Source organism: Pelmatolapia mariae, linkage group LG12 (assembly GCF_036321145.2).
Source record: "Pelmatolapia mariae isolate MD_Pm_ZW linkage group LG12, Pm_UMD_F_2, whole genome shotgun sequence".
Taxonomy (NCBI): Eukaryota; Metazoa; Chordata; class Actinopteri; order Cichliformes; family Cichlidae; genus Pelmatolapia; species Pelmatolapia mariae.
In genome coordinates, this window is record NC_086237.1 from 10,608,013 (window position 1) to 10,627,047 (window position 19,035).

Consider the following 19,035-nt stretch of genomic DNA (forward strand, 5'->3'; position numbering starts at 1 on the left):
TGCTTGAAAATACAGTATGGAAAACAGATTTTGCAAAACTTGAAAGTTAATATTTGGTACAAGCCTGAAAAATCTTCGGCAGCTTTCTTGTCATTTCTCTAAGAAGTGTTCAGGAACAATTCTTCAGGCTTCTTCAAGGACATTCAATTCAGCTTTGTTTATATAGTGCCAAATGACAAAGACAGTCGCCTTAAGGCCATTTATACTGTCAGGTAAAGACCCTACAATAATAAAAAAGACTGAGAGATTCAGAACTCTTCTGCCTTTTGTTCCATTCTCTGTCAGGATGATCCCACACTGCTTCAGTAATGTCTATCCAGGTGTGCTTTTACTGCTTTGGCAGTGATCATATTCATGCTAAAGAATGGTGTTGTTGCCAATCAGATGGTTTCCAGATGTTACATGGTGGTTCAAAATCTGACCCAGTACTTTTCTGTCTTCATAATTCCATCAATTTTGGAAAGATCGCCAACACCACTGAGCCTCTACTGTTTTTACAGATGGCTGTAGACACTCACTGTCCGTCTAACTCAACCTCCTCTGTACATACTGATGACAAACCAAAAATTTCAGAATTGGATTCATCACTCATAAGACCTCTTACTGACTTACTGACTTTTGTTCTTGTGTGACTTCCTCGTTCTTTCCTCTCTGTTTCCCTTCATTAAGAATGGCTTCCTAACAGCTAACCTTTCACTGAGACCATTTCTGATGAGACTTATATCTCATCAAGATATGCCAAGTTTTTAGCTAACATCTTTTTGAGAATCTTGCTGTACAAACACTATTTTATGCCTGTCAGACTGTCTTTGGTGTGAAATTGGAGCAAATTCTGTGCTTTTGTAACAAGCTAGTAACTAAATACAGAAAGACATATTTTAAAATTGATTCTTTGCCAAGTTGTCTGTTATGTGTAGATAAAGCTTATTGTTGTGTCTACACACACAGCACTCCATCAGTTGAGTTAGGTGCCTTTTCTTTCTTTTCCTTTGTATTTTTAATTGAATGATTCACAGGTCAGTGTGAAGGGGCATAATACACACACAGACACAAAATGTCTCTAATAAAATGTCAGGTACAACGACTAGACTGAAAGTTGGTGAAAAATCAGCAAATATCCAAAGAAACCCTTTGGGAGACTTTTGGAAAGCGAAGAACTGTTGGACAAGACTATTTTTAAAAGAATGACTTTTAAAGAAAAGGCGAGAGAGCGAGACAGAGTTGAGTCAGGGGTGGTGAGAGTTCATACCGGACGACGGGATTTAAAAAGAGCGCACATCCCCCTGAAATCTGCACCTTTGTTTATGTCACGCAGGGCTTTGAACCTCACCCGGGGCTAGAACATTACATTTCCACTCAACACACATTATCCAGGTAATAAAACGCGACAGAGCTCTGGTACCGAGCACTAACCGGATAATTGTCCCTCTGTGTTAGAAAGATAACCGGCTTACCCGAGTCAGAGCATCTCAAGTTGCACAGCAGACACATCGTGTTTAACGTGTGACATCATCACCATCATCACGTATACACAGCATGCTTTTAGTTGTCTGACCCCGAAGAGGAAACTGAGGTACAGCCAGCCTGTTTTATGGAGGGTGTGTGAGAGAGAGAGCGAGAGCGAGAGAGAGACACTCACTTGACCGGAGCAGAGCGAGAGTAAAGAGCAGATCTCATCTGTGTGAAGTGACAAAAGCAGGAGTCTTCTTTCTTTCTTTCAGTGGAGAAACGTCGATCAGAGCTCGATGGTGTTTTTATTATTGAGCGGCGCTTTAAAGTCAACGTAAAAAAAAGAAGAAAAAAAAGTGAAGTGCAGCTGGACGGAAAATTTAAGGCGTGAATTGAAGAAGTTGGTCGCTCAGTGGGAAGTGAAAACCGTCATTTGCGTGATATTTTTAAGTCGACTTTTTCTGTCGCCTCGTTTCATCAAGTACCTTTGGATATCAAAACTTTGCCATGTGTAGGAAAGGAAGCCTGCGGAGAGAAAGGTAAGCCGTGCGCGCCGACTGACTACATCCTGCGCAAAAGTGAATTAAACGCAGACTTCACGTGTTGCGTTTTCACTGGCAGTGCTTTCAGTTTTCACACTAAGATGAACACGTGAATGAACATTTTCATGTAACAGTCGTATTTTGCTTTAGTGCCCACGGCAAGATGAGAAACAGGTGAGGTTTCTGTGGAAACTGATGTCTAGTGCGCGTTTGCATACTGTGGGTTTTCTCAGAGGCTTGCAGGAAAAAAGTCTGCTGATAGTGATTCCACAAAGTCCCCGGTGAGCTTATTATAACACGGCCTGTTGAACACTTAACCTAATAAATGAAATACTTCATCTCTTAAACCTGTATTGCGACCTGGGCTTCCTCTGCATCCGGAAGACTCGAGATTCAGTAATAAAACAACTGTAGTGCCGTAATTAGTTTATGTTGCACAGAAATAATGCAGCTTTGCTTGTCCTCACAATCAATTACATCATGTTCAAGTGCAAAAAAAAGACATAAAAAGCAAAAACAAACAAACAAAGCATTATCATCACAGCATCAGGTACCTCTGTTGTCCTGCAATCATTGTTTTTATGACACATAATCTGAATAATTCTTCTAAAGTACAATATATGAAATGATAACAGCACTGCTGGCTCTGTGGTCCCTCTATAAAAGTGTCAAATGTTGCATATGCTTAAATTAATTTGTTTTTAACAAGTCTCCTCCCTAAGGTGTAGTAGCATGTACGTGTTAGAGTGGAGGATGTTGATTCATAAACTATGTTACATAAACTGGTGACAGTGGTCACAGAACAGTGTGACATCATCTGTGAAGTCAAAGATGTTACCTAGCAACTAGAGACCTTGTCAAATGGGAACACCACTCATTCAAAGTACCCGGACCGGACAGTGCACTTGGTCAGGGCCTGGGCTGCACAGCCACCAGGTCTGAGGTAGAAAGAATAAACGTTTGTCTCCATGTGAAGAACACACATACAGAGATTCCTTGATTTATTAGCGAGATTGCCACAACAGGGGTGGGGGTCACTGTGCACAGCTACTTTTGCCCCTGGGGTGTTCATGTGAGTAACTGTGGCCATGAGTCAAGCGCAGACACAAAGACAGAGTCAAGTGGACTGTGTCACACAGCAGTGACCACTCTACTTTACTCATCTTTTGTGATTTGTTACAGGCTGTTACTTGATGTAGGACAGATATTCAATGTGTGTTTAGTTTCATCATAAACTGGGTGTTGTTTAAGACTGGTTTTATAAGTAGACATCAGTTAACTGTCACTGTTTAGACCAGCAGGCCTGTTTTCAACACTTACCACAAAATATCCATAACTTTTTTCTAACCATTCATCTAGAAATGTTTCCATTTTTTTTTCAGCAGTTGTGTATCCATAAAATTTTGAACCATTAGTTTTTATCTTTAGCTTTCATTTATCCAGTTCTATGCTACACGACTCTAAGCTACACATTCACGTTTTTATCTACTATGTTTAATTTAACAACTATGAGCTGCTTCAACTGCGTACCCACTCTTGTCTTTAGCTTTAGCAATTTCACCTGTAATATCCAAATGTTTAGTTACTACTTTTATCCAATACCATTATCCAGTTTACAGCTACCTGCTAATTCCAGCTAACGGGTATTTATTCATAATTGCCATGCCCTATTTTCACTCATTTATCCATCTGTTTTAGGCTACTTTAAATCCCCGTTATCCAGTAGCTTACTCTTAGCTATCAATATCTTTTTAACTATATCTAGCACCTAAGCTAATGCTTTAAGCTAACACTCACTTTGTTTGAAGGGTGTCTCTCCCTTTGTGTCTTTACTTTTTACATTTTCAGCTCTAAGTCATTACAAATTGTGATGCCAAAAATTGGCATATAGCTAACAATGACATTGCCTTGATAATAAATCGGTCAGACTTGAAAATCCATTTTTTTTTAGCTAATTGTTTTAGCCCAGTTGTTAATTTTTTGACACACTTTCACCATAAAGTCTACTGTTCAAGCCCAGATTTCATTATATTATTTAATCAGACTGTAATTTTGATCAAAGTTCCCTGCTTCTCAAAATGCTACGATGCTTTAGTGCAAAAGAGTCAACCCAGCTGCTCAGAGATAGTGAGGCGACTCACTGTGCTTGCAGCAGTATTGGCACTTTGTATGGACAGCATAGCGAGAGCCTGCGGTGACAGGAAGCTTAAGTTTTAATTTTCTCTTGTGCAGTGGTAAAGGGCGGTGATGTGCTGTGGTTTATTGTTGGTGTGCTGCATTGGCTGACTTCTTCTTTATCTTTCTCAGTACAAACATACTAATAAATATCAATATTTTTCCAGATTTCATCCCTCAAAGTGGCTGCTGTGAACCAAAGCTTGCACCCTAACCCTGTCTCGCTATTACTCCCTGGAGTTTCTCTGATGTGTCTCATAATTTTATTTTAGGACAGCTTGTTACTGTGTGGCTAGCATGGGAGAATCACTTGTGCAGTTTTAAGAAATTCATGATTTCCTTTCTTGTCCTTTGGGATTATTACTGTGAAGTACTCATACAAAAAAACGGTGGAATTCTAGTCGCACACCAACATCTCTTAAAACAGCAGCAGTTAAAACTTCATTTATAAGTCCTTTGGAATTAAAAGGATATCTCCTGATGACACGCAAACGTGGAATAACAGTTCTTTAGTATTAATGTAAATGGCTCAACTAACCCTGAGGGAAAAGCATGACTGGGAGAGCAAAGACCTTTGTGTTCCATCACAGCTGGTATCTTTGAAAACTCAGTCTAACCTTCACAAACATCCCCTCAGAGGGAATTCAGCAGCACAAAAACAGCGGCTATTTGTAAGCTCAGTGAGCTGCGTGCTGACGGCTCAAAGCTATCAAGGCATCTAAACTATAGTCTGACTGAGAATAGACCAGAAGCCGTATCAAACTTCCAAGAATTGTGCTACAATTCTTTTTTTTCCCCCTCTCGCCACGATATTTCACCCAAAAAATGTTTACAAAGGTGTTTGCTCTTATCTGCTTTTGTACTGCGGAGTTGTAATACTGCTCGTATGAAGCGTACTTCTTTTTTGACAGCTTCTTTATCATGTTGACAGCAAAACTTAACTGTATTCAAAACTGCAAGTCACGGAAAAGAGAAAAACATGCTCTAAACTCATGTTTAAATGCATTAAACGCAACACTTTACCAACACGCTTGCAGACACAGTTCCATACTAATGTGTTTCCACCCATTTAAACTTATAGAAAAGGAGATTTTAAATATGAATTTACCATTTTTCCATCATCTCCCTTATTCTCTTTTGGATCATTTTGTCTGTTTCTTGTAAAAGGTTTAATTTTCTTTGATTGGAGTTCGGTTTCACTGTATTGCATCATTTAATGTGACTCAAACCAAAAAAGCCATCTGCTATCTACAAATGTAAACATGCATAAATAAAAAATATGTATGTAATTCAAATGGATTTCAATACATTGTACTCAGCATTAAGACTTTAATCCTATTTGATCATTAGAAGTCATTTCTGGGGTCAAAAACTATATTTGTTTATCAAAGAAATTTCCAAATTCCAAAATAAGGAATTGGTAGTTTCAAGATCAGATTACATTACATGTGTTCCTTTCCTTTGTTGGTTATTTCTGTTCCCTGTTCATCTTCCTGTTTTATCATTATTTTACCTTTTGTTGCATCCTAATAATATTTTGCAAAAGAGGGGGAATCTTTTCAAGTATGAAGCTTAACTTTTTCTTCTTCTTTTTTTCTGTTTTTCCCCCTTTTGTTTGTGTTTTTGTGCTTGTGTGTGTGTATGTGTGTGTTTGTGTGTGTGCTTGTGTATTCGCCGTTGCCTGGGTTGGTAAAAGCAAACCTAATATTGAAATATTACTTTTTAATCATATTTGGATAAATTGCTAACAAAGAATTGATCATTTATACACGTATAATCATATAATCACATATAATATTATAGGCCTAACTCTGCAGTAACCCCTAACTCTCACTTCACATGCATTCATTCCATTTACTGTCATTAAAACGTATTGATTATAGATCATTTAAAACTGCATCTCAAATAATTTTCAGTAATATTTGTTTGATCAGATGTGCCTGACGAAGCTTTCGATATTAACTAAGATAAACAGCACATTCAATAAAATGTATTACTTGTGCTTTTCAATAAAAGCACAAGTAATACATTTATTTATTTATCTTTGGTCTTATCTGTTTTGAATTGCCTGAAAGAAAGCAGCTACAAAACCCACTACGATACCCTGAGTGTGACTCATCTCTCAACGCCACATTTTGTGGTCACAATGTTTCGTTTTAGTTTTAGCGCTCACAGAACTGAGAGAATCGCATTTTAGCCCTTGTATAATACTGTACAGCATGCATTATAAAACTGGACACACAGGATTTTCACTGTAGCAGAACCTTTTGTCCTGAACCTCCTGTAACAAATAATAACAGTAAATATCTAACAGCTACATTTACCAGCATGTAGCAATTACACTGTGTACAGCACAGCTACTGGAATCAACACTAACATGTTCACATACTTTGTAGAATTGAGGCTTTGCAGTATAGTACAGCCAGCCTTTTAGATGACCATCTACAGTTACGTTAAGGTCACAGTTAACTGTTAAAACTCTGAAAGGTGATTTTTACTGTAATATTAATGCACATTTCCAAAATAAGCTGCTGCATGGACGAGCTTCAGACGATAGCAGGCTTAAGGCCAATGCAGCGTCACACCTCTGAACTTTCTATTGTATGTGATCACAACTGTTGCAGAAGTAATCCATAAAACAGGTTCACGTTGAGTTCAGTGCCCATTTTTCTTGAATTATCACAAGATAAGATCGCATTTCTTATTTTTCCCTGTTTTTTTTACTAGTCGAAAATCTTTATCTACCACAGGAGTCAAGGTCTGCTGTTCTTGGCTACACAAATGCTGGAAATCACGTCGCAAATCCGCGACAATCAAAGTCTAAACAAAACATAACTGATATAAACTTCAAAATTGAGGATCTGAACTTAAACATCAGAAACTGTCACAAGTCTGTGCTTGTCAGAGCAAATCTGACTTATGTTGTAGTATTGTAGCATAACTTCGGATTTTAGCACAGTATAAATGATTCAAACTGCATTTTGACAGCAGTTTGCTATAATGTGGAGCTGTGCATGCTCGTGCTGATGGAGGCTACACAAGTTGCTCTCCCACTGCCCTTCTGCAGGGTCAGAAAGGCTGTTTATAGGAGACATCAGCAGTCTCACACAACTGAACAGTGACATTGCTTTTTTTTTGCAGTGTAATGTGGCTTTATGAAAGGTGTCTGTGGTTTTATTAAAGCTGCTGATGCTTCTGGAAATATCGTGACTATATATAAGTGTACCCTATAACTCCCATATAAGTGTAATTCATAACTGATAAGAAGGAACCTGTATTGTGTTTGTAGATCTTTCAAATGCAAACGGGGTGCCTCGCTTTATACCTAATACAAAGTCCCATATTGACTTCCTCTACTGTAGGAGCATTTCTTCTTTTTCACTTTTGCACCTTTTTTTTTATTTCCGACAGAGCGATGTCACTGTGATGTCCGTTGCTGGCATCATCTCAGCCTTTCAAGGAGCTCGTGGGAAAAGGACGCAGAGGGGAAGGAGCTGAGGGGAGAGGACAGCAGAAGAGCTTTTTTATGTGGAGGGGATGGAGGTGACTGCATCCTGCATGCGGAGTTAGGAGTGATGATAGCTCCATGTGATTCATTTTTCTTTTTCAGCATTTTAAGCTGAGCAGGTGTGAAGGAGTCACTGTTTTGTGGAATCTAGTGGCCGTTTCTCTGGAGGTGACAAGGCTGAGTTCAGCAGCTGCTAGGCTGCAGCTATGGACGTTGAGGTGAGATTTCCTCCCCCCGCATTAGTGACCTCTTCGCCGTTTGCTTCATCATGCTGGACAAGTACTTCTACATCACCCTGGAGCTGCTGATTGCCGTCTTCTCAGTGCTGGGAAATGTGTTGGTCTGCTGGGCCGTGGCCCTCAACAGTAACCTCCAGAGCATCACCAACTTCTTCGTGGTGTCGCTGGCTGTGGCCGACATCGCCGTGGGCGTCCTGGCCATTCCCTTCGCCATCGTCATCAGCATCGGGTTCTGCTCCAACTTCTATGGCTGCCTGTTTATTGCGTGCTTTGTGCTGGTTCTCACACAGAGCTCCATCTTTAGTCTGCTGGCTATCGCTATGGATCGCTACATTGCAATCAAGCTACCACTCAGGTCAGTAACCATGAGGAAAAGTGGATCATTTATCATTTATTGGTGCAAAATTAATGAGTTAATAGAATGAGTGAAATCCTTTATAACTGCATTATTACGTGTGTTAATAAGGCACCAATAAACAGTTGATTAGCATTAGTAAAACTGATTAAAACTAAAGCTGATTACTACTTATAAACCATTTTTCAACATGTCAAAGCACAGAAAGAAACGAAGATCAGATTTGGAAAACAAAATAGGAACGTTTTAACTCTCTAAATCAGAGGGAAAACATTTCAAATATGCTTCCATTTCTTACTTTGGTCCAATGTGTTTTTTTAATCAGAAGCAGCAGAATTCTCACGATGACGCCCAATGTTTCATTTCATTTCTGTCGGTTAAAACATTTGACATTTAAACCAGATATTCCATGGCTGAATAAGACTGTTCAGAAACAGCGTCTCCCGCAGGGCAAATTCCCCCTGGAGCAATCAAACAAATATCGCTCTAATTGCTTATACAGACTGTGTAAGCCTCTTTTGTAAACTTACTTTTATTATTGTAATGTAAAAATAACAACAAAAAAACTCCAAACACATTCAGATGTTGATTTAACATTCAGATTTGCCAACGACGGTGTATCTGCAGACCTGACAGGCTAAACCAGTGACAGTGATGCTGTGACCTCATCGTTACTGCACTGCTGCGCCGGTCAGACGTCTCGCCCTTTAGGGCTCAAACAGACTCCTCCTCCTGCCGAACATACGTACGTGAGGGCTCTTCTGCGTTGTGTTTGTGCATCCCTAAAGAGGAGGGGGGGCTTGTTTTTGCAGTATTAACCTTTGCACTTTAACATCTGAAGAATGTGATAGAAACAAGCCAAACGTCTCAGCTGCTCTCCCACACTGTGCTACAGGCGAACCTAAAATAGGCTCCTTCCTTTGAGGAGTCCTGAAAGACTCTGTTTGTTTATTCTTGTCTCTTGTAGTTCCGGGATGAGAGTTGCTTCCACGGAACGATCGCATAAGCAAATGATAAATCAGCGGGGTACTTTCGTATACAGTAATAATTAATTCAAACAAGTGACGGAAGCTTTCTTATGAGGTTTATAGAGGTCATTGTGGCAGAGGGAAACAAACCTTTATCTCTGGGTTCTCAGGAGCTGAAAGACAGTTGAAGCTTGACACGTGTATTGTCTCCCTGTCCAGGTACAACAGCTTGGTGACAGGACAGCGGGCTCGAGGCATCATCGCCATATGCTGGATTTTATCCATCATCATCGGTTTGACCCCCATGATGGGCTGGCATCATGGGATGTCAAGAAACGTCACCAACGAAACCAAAAGCAGCCCCTGCCAGCCGGGCATGATGAAGTGCCTGTTTGAGGATGTTGTCGACATGGCGTACATGGTCTACTTCAACTTTTTTGGTTGTGTTCTGATCCCATTGCTGCTAATGTTGGCCATCTACCTGTGTATCTTCATGGCAGCTCGCCACCAGCTCATGCTGATTGAAGTAAAAGCGTCTCATGGGGAAAAGTCCCGCTCCGTCCTGCAGAAAGAGGTCCAGGCTGCCAAGTCTCTGGCCATCATTGTGGGCCTGTTTGCTGTCTGCTGGCTGCCTTTACATATCATTAACTGCTTCAACCTCTTCTGTCCTCAGTGTGCTCGTCCTCCTAGTTTGGTTATGTATGTGGCCATTATCCTATCCCATGCCAACTCTGTGGTCAACCCCTTCATCTACGCCTACCGCATCCGAGAGTTCCGGCACACCTTCCGTAGGATTATTAGGCGGCACATCCTGGGGAAGCGGGAGGTGTTTGAGAGTGGCGGGAGTAAGCGGAACTCTACTCACAACAGCATCACGGACTCCATCAGGCTCAAAGCAAATGGCCTCAGCTTTGACCTTTTCACAGAGCACAGCAGCAGTACCTGTGAGAACTCCTGCCGCTGTCCTGCTCACATCTCCCCTTTAGAGGGTGGTCTGGCAACAGTGTCTCACCCGCCTCTGTCTGTTGTTATCGCCCACTGCCCCAAAGTGGGGACGTGTCCACTTCAAGCCCTCAGGCAGACTCAGCTCCCGGCGGGGCACGACTGCTCTGAACCAGAGATCCTGGAGGAAAACTGCAAACAGAACCTCGCCCCAGCACAGGTTGCACTGCTGTTCAACAACCAGGACAGGAGGAGCTGCTGTAGCGAGCTAGATAAAGTGCACTGATCTATGCGCCGCAGGGATCATTCGCTAATTCCTCACAGTTAGTTGTGAATGGCTGATAAATGAAAACTGTCTCTACTATTTAAATACAGTGACATGTAAATTTAATTCAGAATAAGTCTAAAAGGCACCACTATTGTTACCGGGAGGCTACGTCTTATCAACCCACATGGCTGGGGATGGTTTGTAGTGTGCAGCCACTTCACAAGTTGTTCTGTGGAAATTTCAACACCATCCATGAATGTTTTTACTTCCTCTTTGCAAACAGCTGAAATACAGTAGAAATGCAGGCAGTTGATAGACGGGTCTATATGGAATAGGAGCATTTATTGTAGCCGTGTCAGGATAGCCACCTTTATTTAACCATAGTCATTTCAGTTCTGAATGTGATGCGTCTTTAAATTATTACATTTATTTTCTTTCTTTCAGGGATATGAACATAAACACAACATACTCTGCTCTCTTCACTTGTAATTTCCACATTTTTGGTAGAGATTAACAGACATAACCACGTTCCAGATGAATGTTTCAGCCCATTGCTTCTATTTGCTGTTTCCTAATGGACTAAAAACAGAAGGACAGTGCAGGCTGGTTTGTGGTTGTGAGAATATCTGTTAAATGCTTCACATTCTTTAAAGCAAAGACCAGTAATTTGGCAATCTAATGCTGTAATGTGACCTTTTATTTTTGTTCATACATTTGTGATAATGACGCTTTAATGTATGCTTATTTAAGTTAAATTCAGATGACACAATTGACACAGTTTGGTGAATAATGGGAAATTATTTGGAGATGTCCATTACTGCCCTCTATGTTTTCACAAGTAGACTGGCACCAAGTGCTGTCTTTAAATAAATCCTTTCACATTTTTAATGTGTGCTTGCTGTGTATACATTTTTGCAATGGCTACAATATAATCCCCGTCTTTATTCAGGAGCTGCAGGAACACCTCCAGACATCCCACTGGCTTTTCAGCAGACAGGCTCGTGATTTGGTCACTCTGAGAAATGGTGGATGAAATTGTCATAATTTCTTGGCGTTTCTTTATTTTTACAGTTTTTGTCAGAACAGCTCTTGCGGCCTATTCCTTGATAAAGATTTCACAGCCAAAAAAGATCTCCTGTGTCCTTTGCTCTGCTTGTGGGGCAAAGGACACAGGAGATCTTTTGAGCTGGAAATCTTGTTTGCTCAGCTGGATCACTTCATCTCAAATAAGCAAATTGTCTTTTTTTTTTTTTTTGCATTACGGCCGTGAAACTTTAGCTTCATACAATAAATACTTTTCTAGATGTGGTTCTTTTTAATGATGGTCCACAGACGCACTTTCAAGACATTGTTTTGCACTGAACTCTGAGGCAATGATTGAATGTGAATGTCTCAAAACAATAAGATTAAAGCCTCAATTTTTTATTTGTCGTTCTTACTATCAAATTGAATCAGGTTCTGTAATTTTTAAAAGATGCATCATAAAAGGTTACAACAATATTTGTTAAATTGTGTAAAAAAAAAGTCCAGTATTTCTGCACAGTCCCACATTTGAGCGCACAGTAATAAAAAAAGTCACAATGCAAGAGACAACTAGTGACAATTTTTGAATACAATACAGTTGAATTTCACAACACTGCAAAATAAAGTCAGTAGAATACTTTTTAACATTAAATATCATTAAATAACTCATATGGCAAGCTCAGCTAACATTGGATGAAAAAACAATGAAAAAAACAAAGTTTTAGATGTATTTTGTAAGATGTAATTTTAGTTTTAGATGTATATATATATATATATATATATATATATATATATATATATATATATTAGTGCTGTCAGCGTTAATCTCGTTAAAATGACATTAACGCCATAACCACATTAACACGTCAAATGTCCGTTAGCGAGTTATCACGAATCGTGGGGCTGCACAGCGTCAACGCGTTAGCGCGGTTAGCTTGTTAACAGGTTAGCGCTGTCCAGCCCCACGCATGAGGGAATCCACGTTAACTCGCTAACGAGATTTGCCATGTTAATGTGGTTATGGCGTTAAAGTCATTTTAACGAGATTTATGCTGACAGCACTAATATATATATGTATATATATCCTGTTTAAGCTAAGCTAACTGGTTGCTCAAGTATCACTGAACTAATTACTAAAATAAAGAAATTGACATTAAAATATCAAGTTAGTAAACAGGTATTTAAATCAAGTTTATTTAATACCAAATCACTTGGGTCTAAATGAACTTTACAGTCAAATATACTTTTTGGTCTTGTCCTTAGCAGCTAGCCTAGCTTAACAAGAAAGACAAAAAGAAAGAATAAGGAAAGAAAGGAGAAAGGAGCGCAGCCAGGCTGACTCAACAAAATCCAAGAGCTCAATGGGGTATGACAGGTATCAGCAGTGATTGTCAACTGTACTGTTACTGTACTGGTTTGCCCGCACAAAAAATCATTTTCACAAAATGATGTTTATTATTGAGTATTGCCTACTCCAGTCAAAGACAAAGTCATTTTGATGTTGATAAAATAGTAAGAAATATGGCAGCAGAAAACCAATCATTAATCGATTTATTGCATTAAAATTGATTTTAATTCACGTTAATTCTTTAAGATCCAGGATCACTCTCAGCCGACTGTGTTTATTTCTAAACTGACAGCTGCATATGAAGCTCAGAAACATTATACTACAGCCTAGTAATGGGGAAATGGAAATGACTTTTGCTTCTGGGCAGATCCAAGTTATTTTTAGACAGGTATTGAACAGGTATCATTGTTGTGTGTTTTAGTATTCATCAGGAAATGAATGAACTCAAACCTAAAGTTGAGGTATGACAAGTAGCAGCTGAAAGTAGCCAGTAGGAAAAGATCTTTTATAAAATACTAATTACAGAGGCTTTAAGGAATCAGTCATTCATGTGGCAGATTGAGTTACAGAGACTCCACATTGCTTTTGATTGAGTGTAGTAGTGTCTGTAATGTAACTATACACCAAAAATGAACAGATGACAGAACTTAACTTTTATTGATGTTGGCTGTTTATTTGAATTTTGTTATTTTAAACTTCTATCTTTCCTCTGTGGTACCAAAATGAAATCTCGGTGTATCTGTCTTTATAAGTCAGTTACTGTAAGTGCAAATGGTGTTGGGTTCCAGTCTGTGGCGGGAAACAATAAAGCCAGCTCTTTTTTTTCAATACTGACATCTCCGCCCATGCAGTTGTTAAGTCCAGAGTGCCGGTCTCACTGTGTGTAGAGACTCCATGGATACAAGCAGAAACAGTCCCTTGTTCATCCTTTTAAATGACTCAAGCTTTGTGAGCGAGGAGAGGTGGATGCAAATGAGGGAACATGCGTGTGTGTGTGTGTTTAACCCTCTCAAGGCGGTGGATGTGTGAAAAAGTGCAGACCACAACACTAAAGTGCTTTTATTGTTCCACTTTGTGCCCAGTCCAGTCTTCTTCTACCTCTAGTATCACTGGAGCTTAACTGCTGTCAGGAGTCTGGACCTGAAAATGTTTGTGACTGTCTTGTTTGGAGGTTAGCAAAGTTGCTGGGCATGTTAATACTGTGCATGCAGGCTTAAAGGTTTGCAGGCATGCAGGTTTTTTTTTTTTTTTTTTTTGCACCTTACAGTATTTGTTCAAAATTTTTTGTGAATGCATGTGCATGACTTCTTGGCAGAGGGCAGGATGGAAATGTTCAATCTCAACTGTAAGCTGATAAACTTCCTCCATCATTTGAAAGAGAGGGCCGGTGTGGACTCCAAAGGTACTGGACTGAAATGCTGGATCATTTTAAATTGTTCTTATACAAATTCTAAAAGCAACAAAATCCTTCCTGCAGATTGTGTGGACCTGATGGACAGCAGTGGTAAAGTGATGAACCTGGCAGCCAAGCAGCACAGTTTGGCTCTGGCCAGCAGTGTGCTGGAAGCCAGACACTACTACGTCCTCCTGCGAGTCTGCCGTGAGTCCGTCTGGTCCATCCATCAGCAGGACTTCAGAGGAACAAACACCCAGATTATAAAAGCATTTTCAAAACCTAATCATGTTATCAGTGTCTGGTCTAAATAATTAGATTCCAAATATATTGATGTAATGATGATAAGTGGCAGGACAAACTAATTCTGGTGCTTTCAGGGGTATCGTGAATGAAATGCATGTTGCCATCCTAATTTTTTGAAAGCTGAATGTAAAGTATGATTTTACCTGTGTTTGAAAGCATGCCCGTGACTTCTTGTGCTCCCTCAGGAGACCATGAGGCTGGAGGTCAGAAATATGTCTCCCTTCAGAACAACAACAGTCAAAGTCATCCTGAATTAACAGGTAACAATAAAATAATATTAATGATAAGAATAACATCGGGTCTGTGGAAGTGGCTCTCTGAGGCCTCCTGCTGGACAAACCCATTCCTGCCATTGTGAAAATGCTACAAAACAAATATAAAGTTACCTCATGTGGTTTGTCATTGCTTGTGTTGTAGAACTGCTGAAGAGGCTGACTGACAAAGAGCCAGACAGAAAGACTAGAAAGAGACGGACGCCTCAGACCAAAAACATTCCTGCAAACAGCAAGAGCCACTAAATTTAACACTGTCAATTTATATGTATAAATCTGAATACTTTGCTATATTTCTATTTTAACTGAGCTAAAGTGGATGATTTCTTTTTAGTTAATAATAGTCAATATTGAAGAAGTTCAATAGAATAAGTTACATTTTGAGATTTGTATCTTCATTAAATTGTTACTGTAACCAGAATGTAACAGAGAGGTAAATCAGAAGTATGAGCTGCTGTGTATCTTCCTAGTTTCTTGTGTTTCTAAGCATCTTCCTTTTCCTCATGCATTTTGTGGCTTCCTACCTGTCTGTGTGAGTTCCTTTTTGTCCGTCTTTCAGTGACTTTCTGATATATTTTGAGAGCTGTTTCCTTGTGTGGGTTGCTATTTTCTTGACTTCCTGCCTTTGTTCTCTTCCTGCCCTGCTTATTGTCAGATTTCGTTCACCTGCACCTTATATTCTCCATATTGTGTATTTAGTCTGAATCCTTTCCCACAGTTCTTCCTCCCTCTTTTTCTGCATTTTGCCTTTTGGGTTTTTTTGAAATTTGAACCACTTGGATTAAACTTTCGCTACTTTCTGCAAGTTGGCGTTAAACTTTTCTTTGCGCTAAATAAAATAAAAATGAAATCAAACAAAATAAATGCTCTTAATGAATTACTGATGGAAAAATTGTCTCAGGTTTTTCTTTACCAGAAATCTAACTGCGGTGTATTACAGTCTGCGCACTCCCTGTTAATACTGCACTGCCAAAGAATTAATGATGATGTGATTGGATTTGCCTGCATTGAGGACTTGCTTGCTGTTTTCATTAGGAAAACTCAAGGGAACGAAAGAAATTGAACTAAACTGATTTTCAGTCATGCACACAGCTGCGGGAACGTGTTAGATGGTGGGGTTGCTTCCACAGGATGTGGAAGGTGCGCTCTCAACATAAATATAAAAAAGATTTATATAAACATTTAAGCATAAATCTACAATGCATGTTTTCATCTGTGATTATGGTCCTTAAAATAAGTATAGAACAATCTAATTAAAAAGACAACGTTTGTCCATGAAAGGATGTCTTGCTAATTAAAAAACGTTGTACCCCGTTTTCCTGCTGTGCGTTGCCTTTACCATCCACCAGGGGGTGCTGTAGTTCTCTCAGCAACCCTACTTCCCAAAGCCTTGCCCACATTACAACATGACTCTGATAAACCAGAAACATGTATTCTTTTCTTTGTTTTTAAATTTTTGTTACATTTAAAACAACTCATTCAATTTCAGTTTCCTTGAAATATATTGGCTATTGAGAACAAATGAACTAATGACAGCTATTACAGTTTTTCTGAATTGCTAAAACACTAGACTCCATTCCCTAAACCAAATTCTTAGTGGCCTAAACCTATTTTTCATATCAAACACTTTTGGCCAAATCTTAAACACAGATTTCCTTCTTTGTCATAGAAGCTTTTTCTTTATCATGTAGAAAAACCGTTAACTATGTAACTTCTTTACTAGTGATGCGCGAATCATGAACGAATCGTTCAATACTCGAGAATCACTTTACTGACTCATGAATCATGATTCACAAGCCCAACTGACTCACTGACTCATCCCTGTTGCTGTTAGCAGCAATATATCTAGCTTATAATTAAAATTGTGGAGAAAAACACAACATCCAGTATCTTAACAAAAACATTTCTGCTCTGAACTGGAAGAAAAAACCCTGAGTAGAAGCTCACATCAAGACAATAGCTCCTCGGTTCACAGTAGCATTGCTCTGCTAACATGCTAACAACACATTTGAGCTACTCACCCCCTCCTTTCCTGTGCTGAATCGTAGAGCCAGCGAGTCACTCAGGACTCGCTAACCCCCTCCCTCCTGTGCTGAATCGTAGAGCCAGCGAGTCACTCAGGACTCGCTAACCCCCTCCCTCCTGTGCTGAATCATAGAGCCAGCGAGTCACTCAGGACTCGCTCACCCCCTCCCTTCTGTGCTGAATCATAGAGCGAACGAATCACTCACTCACTCACCCCCTCCCTCCGGGCTCACAGCTTCTTCTTCTTGGTTGGCAACCAATGTTAAGGCGCATTACCGCCCCCTGGCTCACGGCTCAGTGGACATTTAGATGAGAAAATATATACTTGACACATTTAAGGAAAATACTAGTAAAATAAAAATAAACAAGATAAATGTTCCCTTTAGAAATTTTTTTTGCTCCTTTTTGCTTTATAAAATAGTTGTTTTCTTTTAGAATCACTCATCTTAGCAGTAGGATTTACATGAAAAGAGAAAAGAAATTAAGTTTGAGTGAAAATGTACATTTTTTGCACTCTCTGGTCAACTGACTCAGTGAATCAAATGACTCAAAAAACCCGATTCACTTTGGTGAGTGACTCATTAAAACTCGATTCAGTAAAAAGAATCAAATTTACCATCACTATTCTTTACACTGACAGCAAGGGGAGTTTCACTGGTCTGGCTCCACTTAAAGTCAAAGTGGACCGCAATGTTAAATGACTTTGACACCCCTGGATTAGCACATGGATAGGACCAGTAGGAATGTAACTGAGTACCTTTAGCAGTTTACTTAAGTACGGGTTTAATATACTTGCACTTTAAGTATTTCAGTGTTATGCTACTTTTATAAATTTGGAGGTAAATATTTGTTCTTTAATATTCCAGTCAAGGGCGTCGATTTGGCATGGACGGAAGGGACACGTCCCCACCAATATCCAGCGATTACTGAATTGTCCCCACCAATAATTTGATCTCTTCGAGTAAAGAAAAACAAACCCGACAGAAAGAAAAAAAACCCCCCGATCTGTCAACGTCTCATTCACCCAGCGGTGCAGAAAGAGTTAAATTACGTTCTCTACCTCATGTGACAAATATGGCCAATGTGATTGGCTGTGCCTTTCAGGGAGCTCTGTTTAGTTTTAGCAGCGGCAAGCCTGCGCTGGACCTGCAAGGAGGAGAGGAGGATGGCAGCAAAAAGGAAGAACCTCGATATACGAAAGTATTTTTCAAAGAAACCTGTAAGTCGCTTAAAGTCAAGTTCACTCATAAAATGTGTCCGTCATAATAACGTTACAGGCTATGCTAGGCTTTGGCCCACATCAGTCTAAAATTGTATGTAACCATAAATAACGTGTTTTGGAAACTAACTGCACAACAGGCAGCACTATTAGTTATCTCAGTCTCAGAGCAGCATTTCTAATTTTGATTGAAACTGTCAGAGAAAACGGCAGCCTCGAGCAAGCCAGGATATTAGTTTACAGAGGCCGTTAAAATTATATGTTTAACGTTAAAATGTTGGTGACACAATAATTTCATCCTAATAGTGTTGACATATTCATAGGGTTCATTTTTGAGACAAAATATCATGAGGTAGTCGTGATTTTGCAAATATTCCACCTTGTGGTGCAGTTTGCACAAATTGTTTTAAAAATGCACTCATGCTACAAACATTACTGATGAGTCAAGATCTGCACAAATTGACAGAAACACTGAAGCAGCTACACATTTTATTCTTATTGTCATGTATGTCCTATTTGTCAGATGACAGAAGAACTAACACAAAGCTCAGAGAGTAACGGTGATACAAGATCACAGGTGGAATTGGATGATGACTTGTTGGTTCATGACTGTATTTGAAGCACATGTGTGACTGCATGTATTTGGAGTGTCTCACTGTTATTTATCAGGTGACAGAGGCAGCTCTGCCATGTTGTAGCTCGGACAGAGGTGAAGAGGCGAGGTCACAGGTGACTGACTGATGTTTTGGTGCTATAGATTAACTAGTATTTATTATCATGACAGTTAGGCTGCTGATGTAAATTGATTCATTAGTGTATATTTGACAAAGAATGTGAATTGACATGTCTCACTTTTTATATGGCACGAATCAATGTGTTATTTTATCAGGTGGCAATATGTTCTAGTACAGTCAGAGGGGAGGAGCCAGGGCCAAAGGTGAGGCACATCAAGCACAGAATAATAATTTTAATCTGAGGATAAAACGCATGTACTGAGGCTGAA

General features: G+C 39.6%; 2 protein-coding genes across 2 annotated transcripts; both read left to right on the forward strand.

Moving 5' to 3' along the window:
* The first annotated feature begins 1,627 nt into the window (after nt 1–1,627).
* Nucleotides 1,628–11,508, forward strand: adora2aa (adenosine A2a receptor a). The gene is made up of 3 exons (XM_063489783.1): nt 1,628–1,988; nt 7,578–8,268; nt 9,456–11,508. The coding sequence occupies exons 2-3, from the start codon at nt 7,943–7,945 to the stop codon at nt 10,462–10,464; spliced, it is 1,335 nt and encodes a 444-aa protein (XP_063345853.1). The 5' UTR covers nt 1,628–1,988; nt 7,578–7,942; the 3' UTR covers nt 10,465–11,508.
* A 2,021-nt stretch (nt 11,509–13,529) lies between these two features.
* LOC134639407 (uncharacterized protein C22orf15) lies at nt 13,530–15,042 on the forward strand. The gene is made up of 3 exons (XM_063490573.1): nt 13,530–14,417; nt 14,702–14,776; nt 14,934–15,042. Exons 1-3 carry the CDS (start codon nt 14,108–14,110, stop codon nt 15,032–15,034), a joined length of 486 nt encoding a protein of 161 aa, XP_063346643.1. The 5' UTR covers nt 13,530–14,107; the 3' UTR covers nt 15,035–15,042.
* The last annotated feature ends 3,993 nt before the right edge of the window (nt 15,043–19,035 follow it).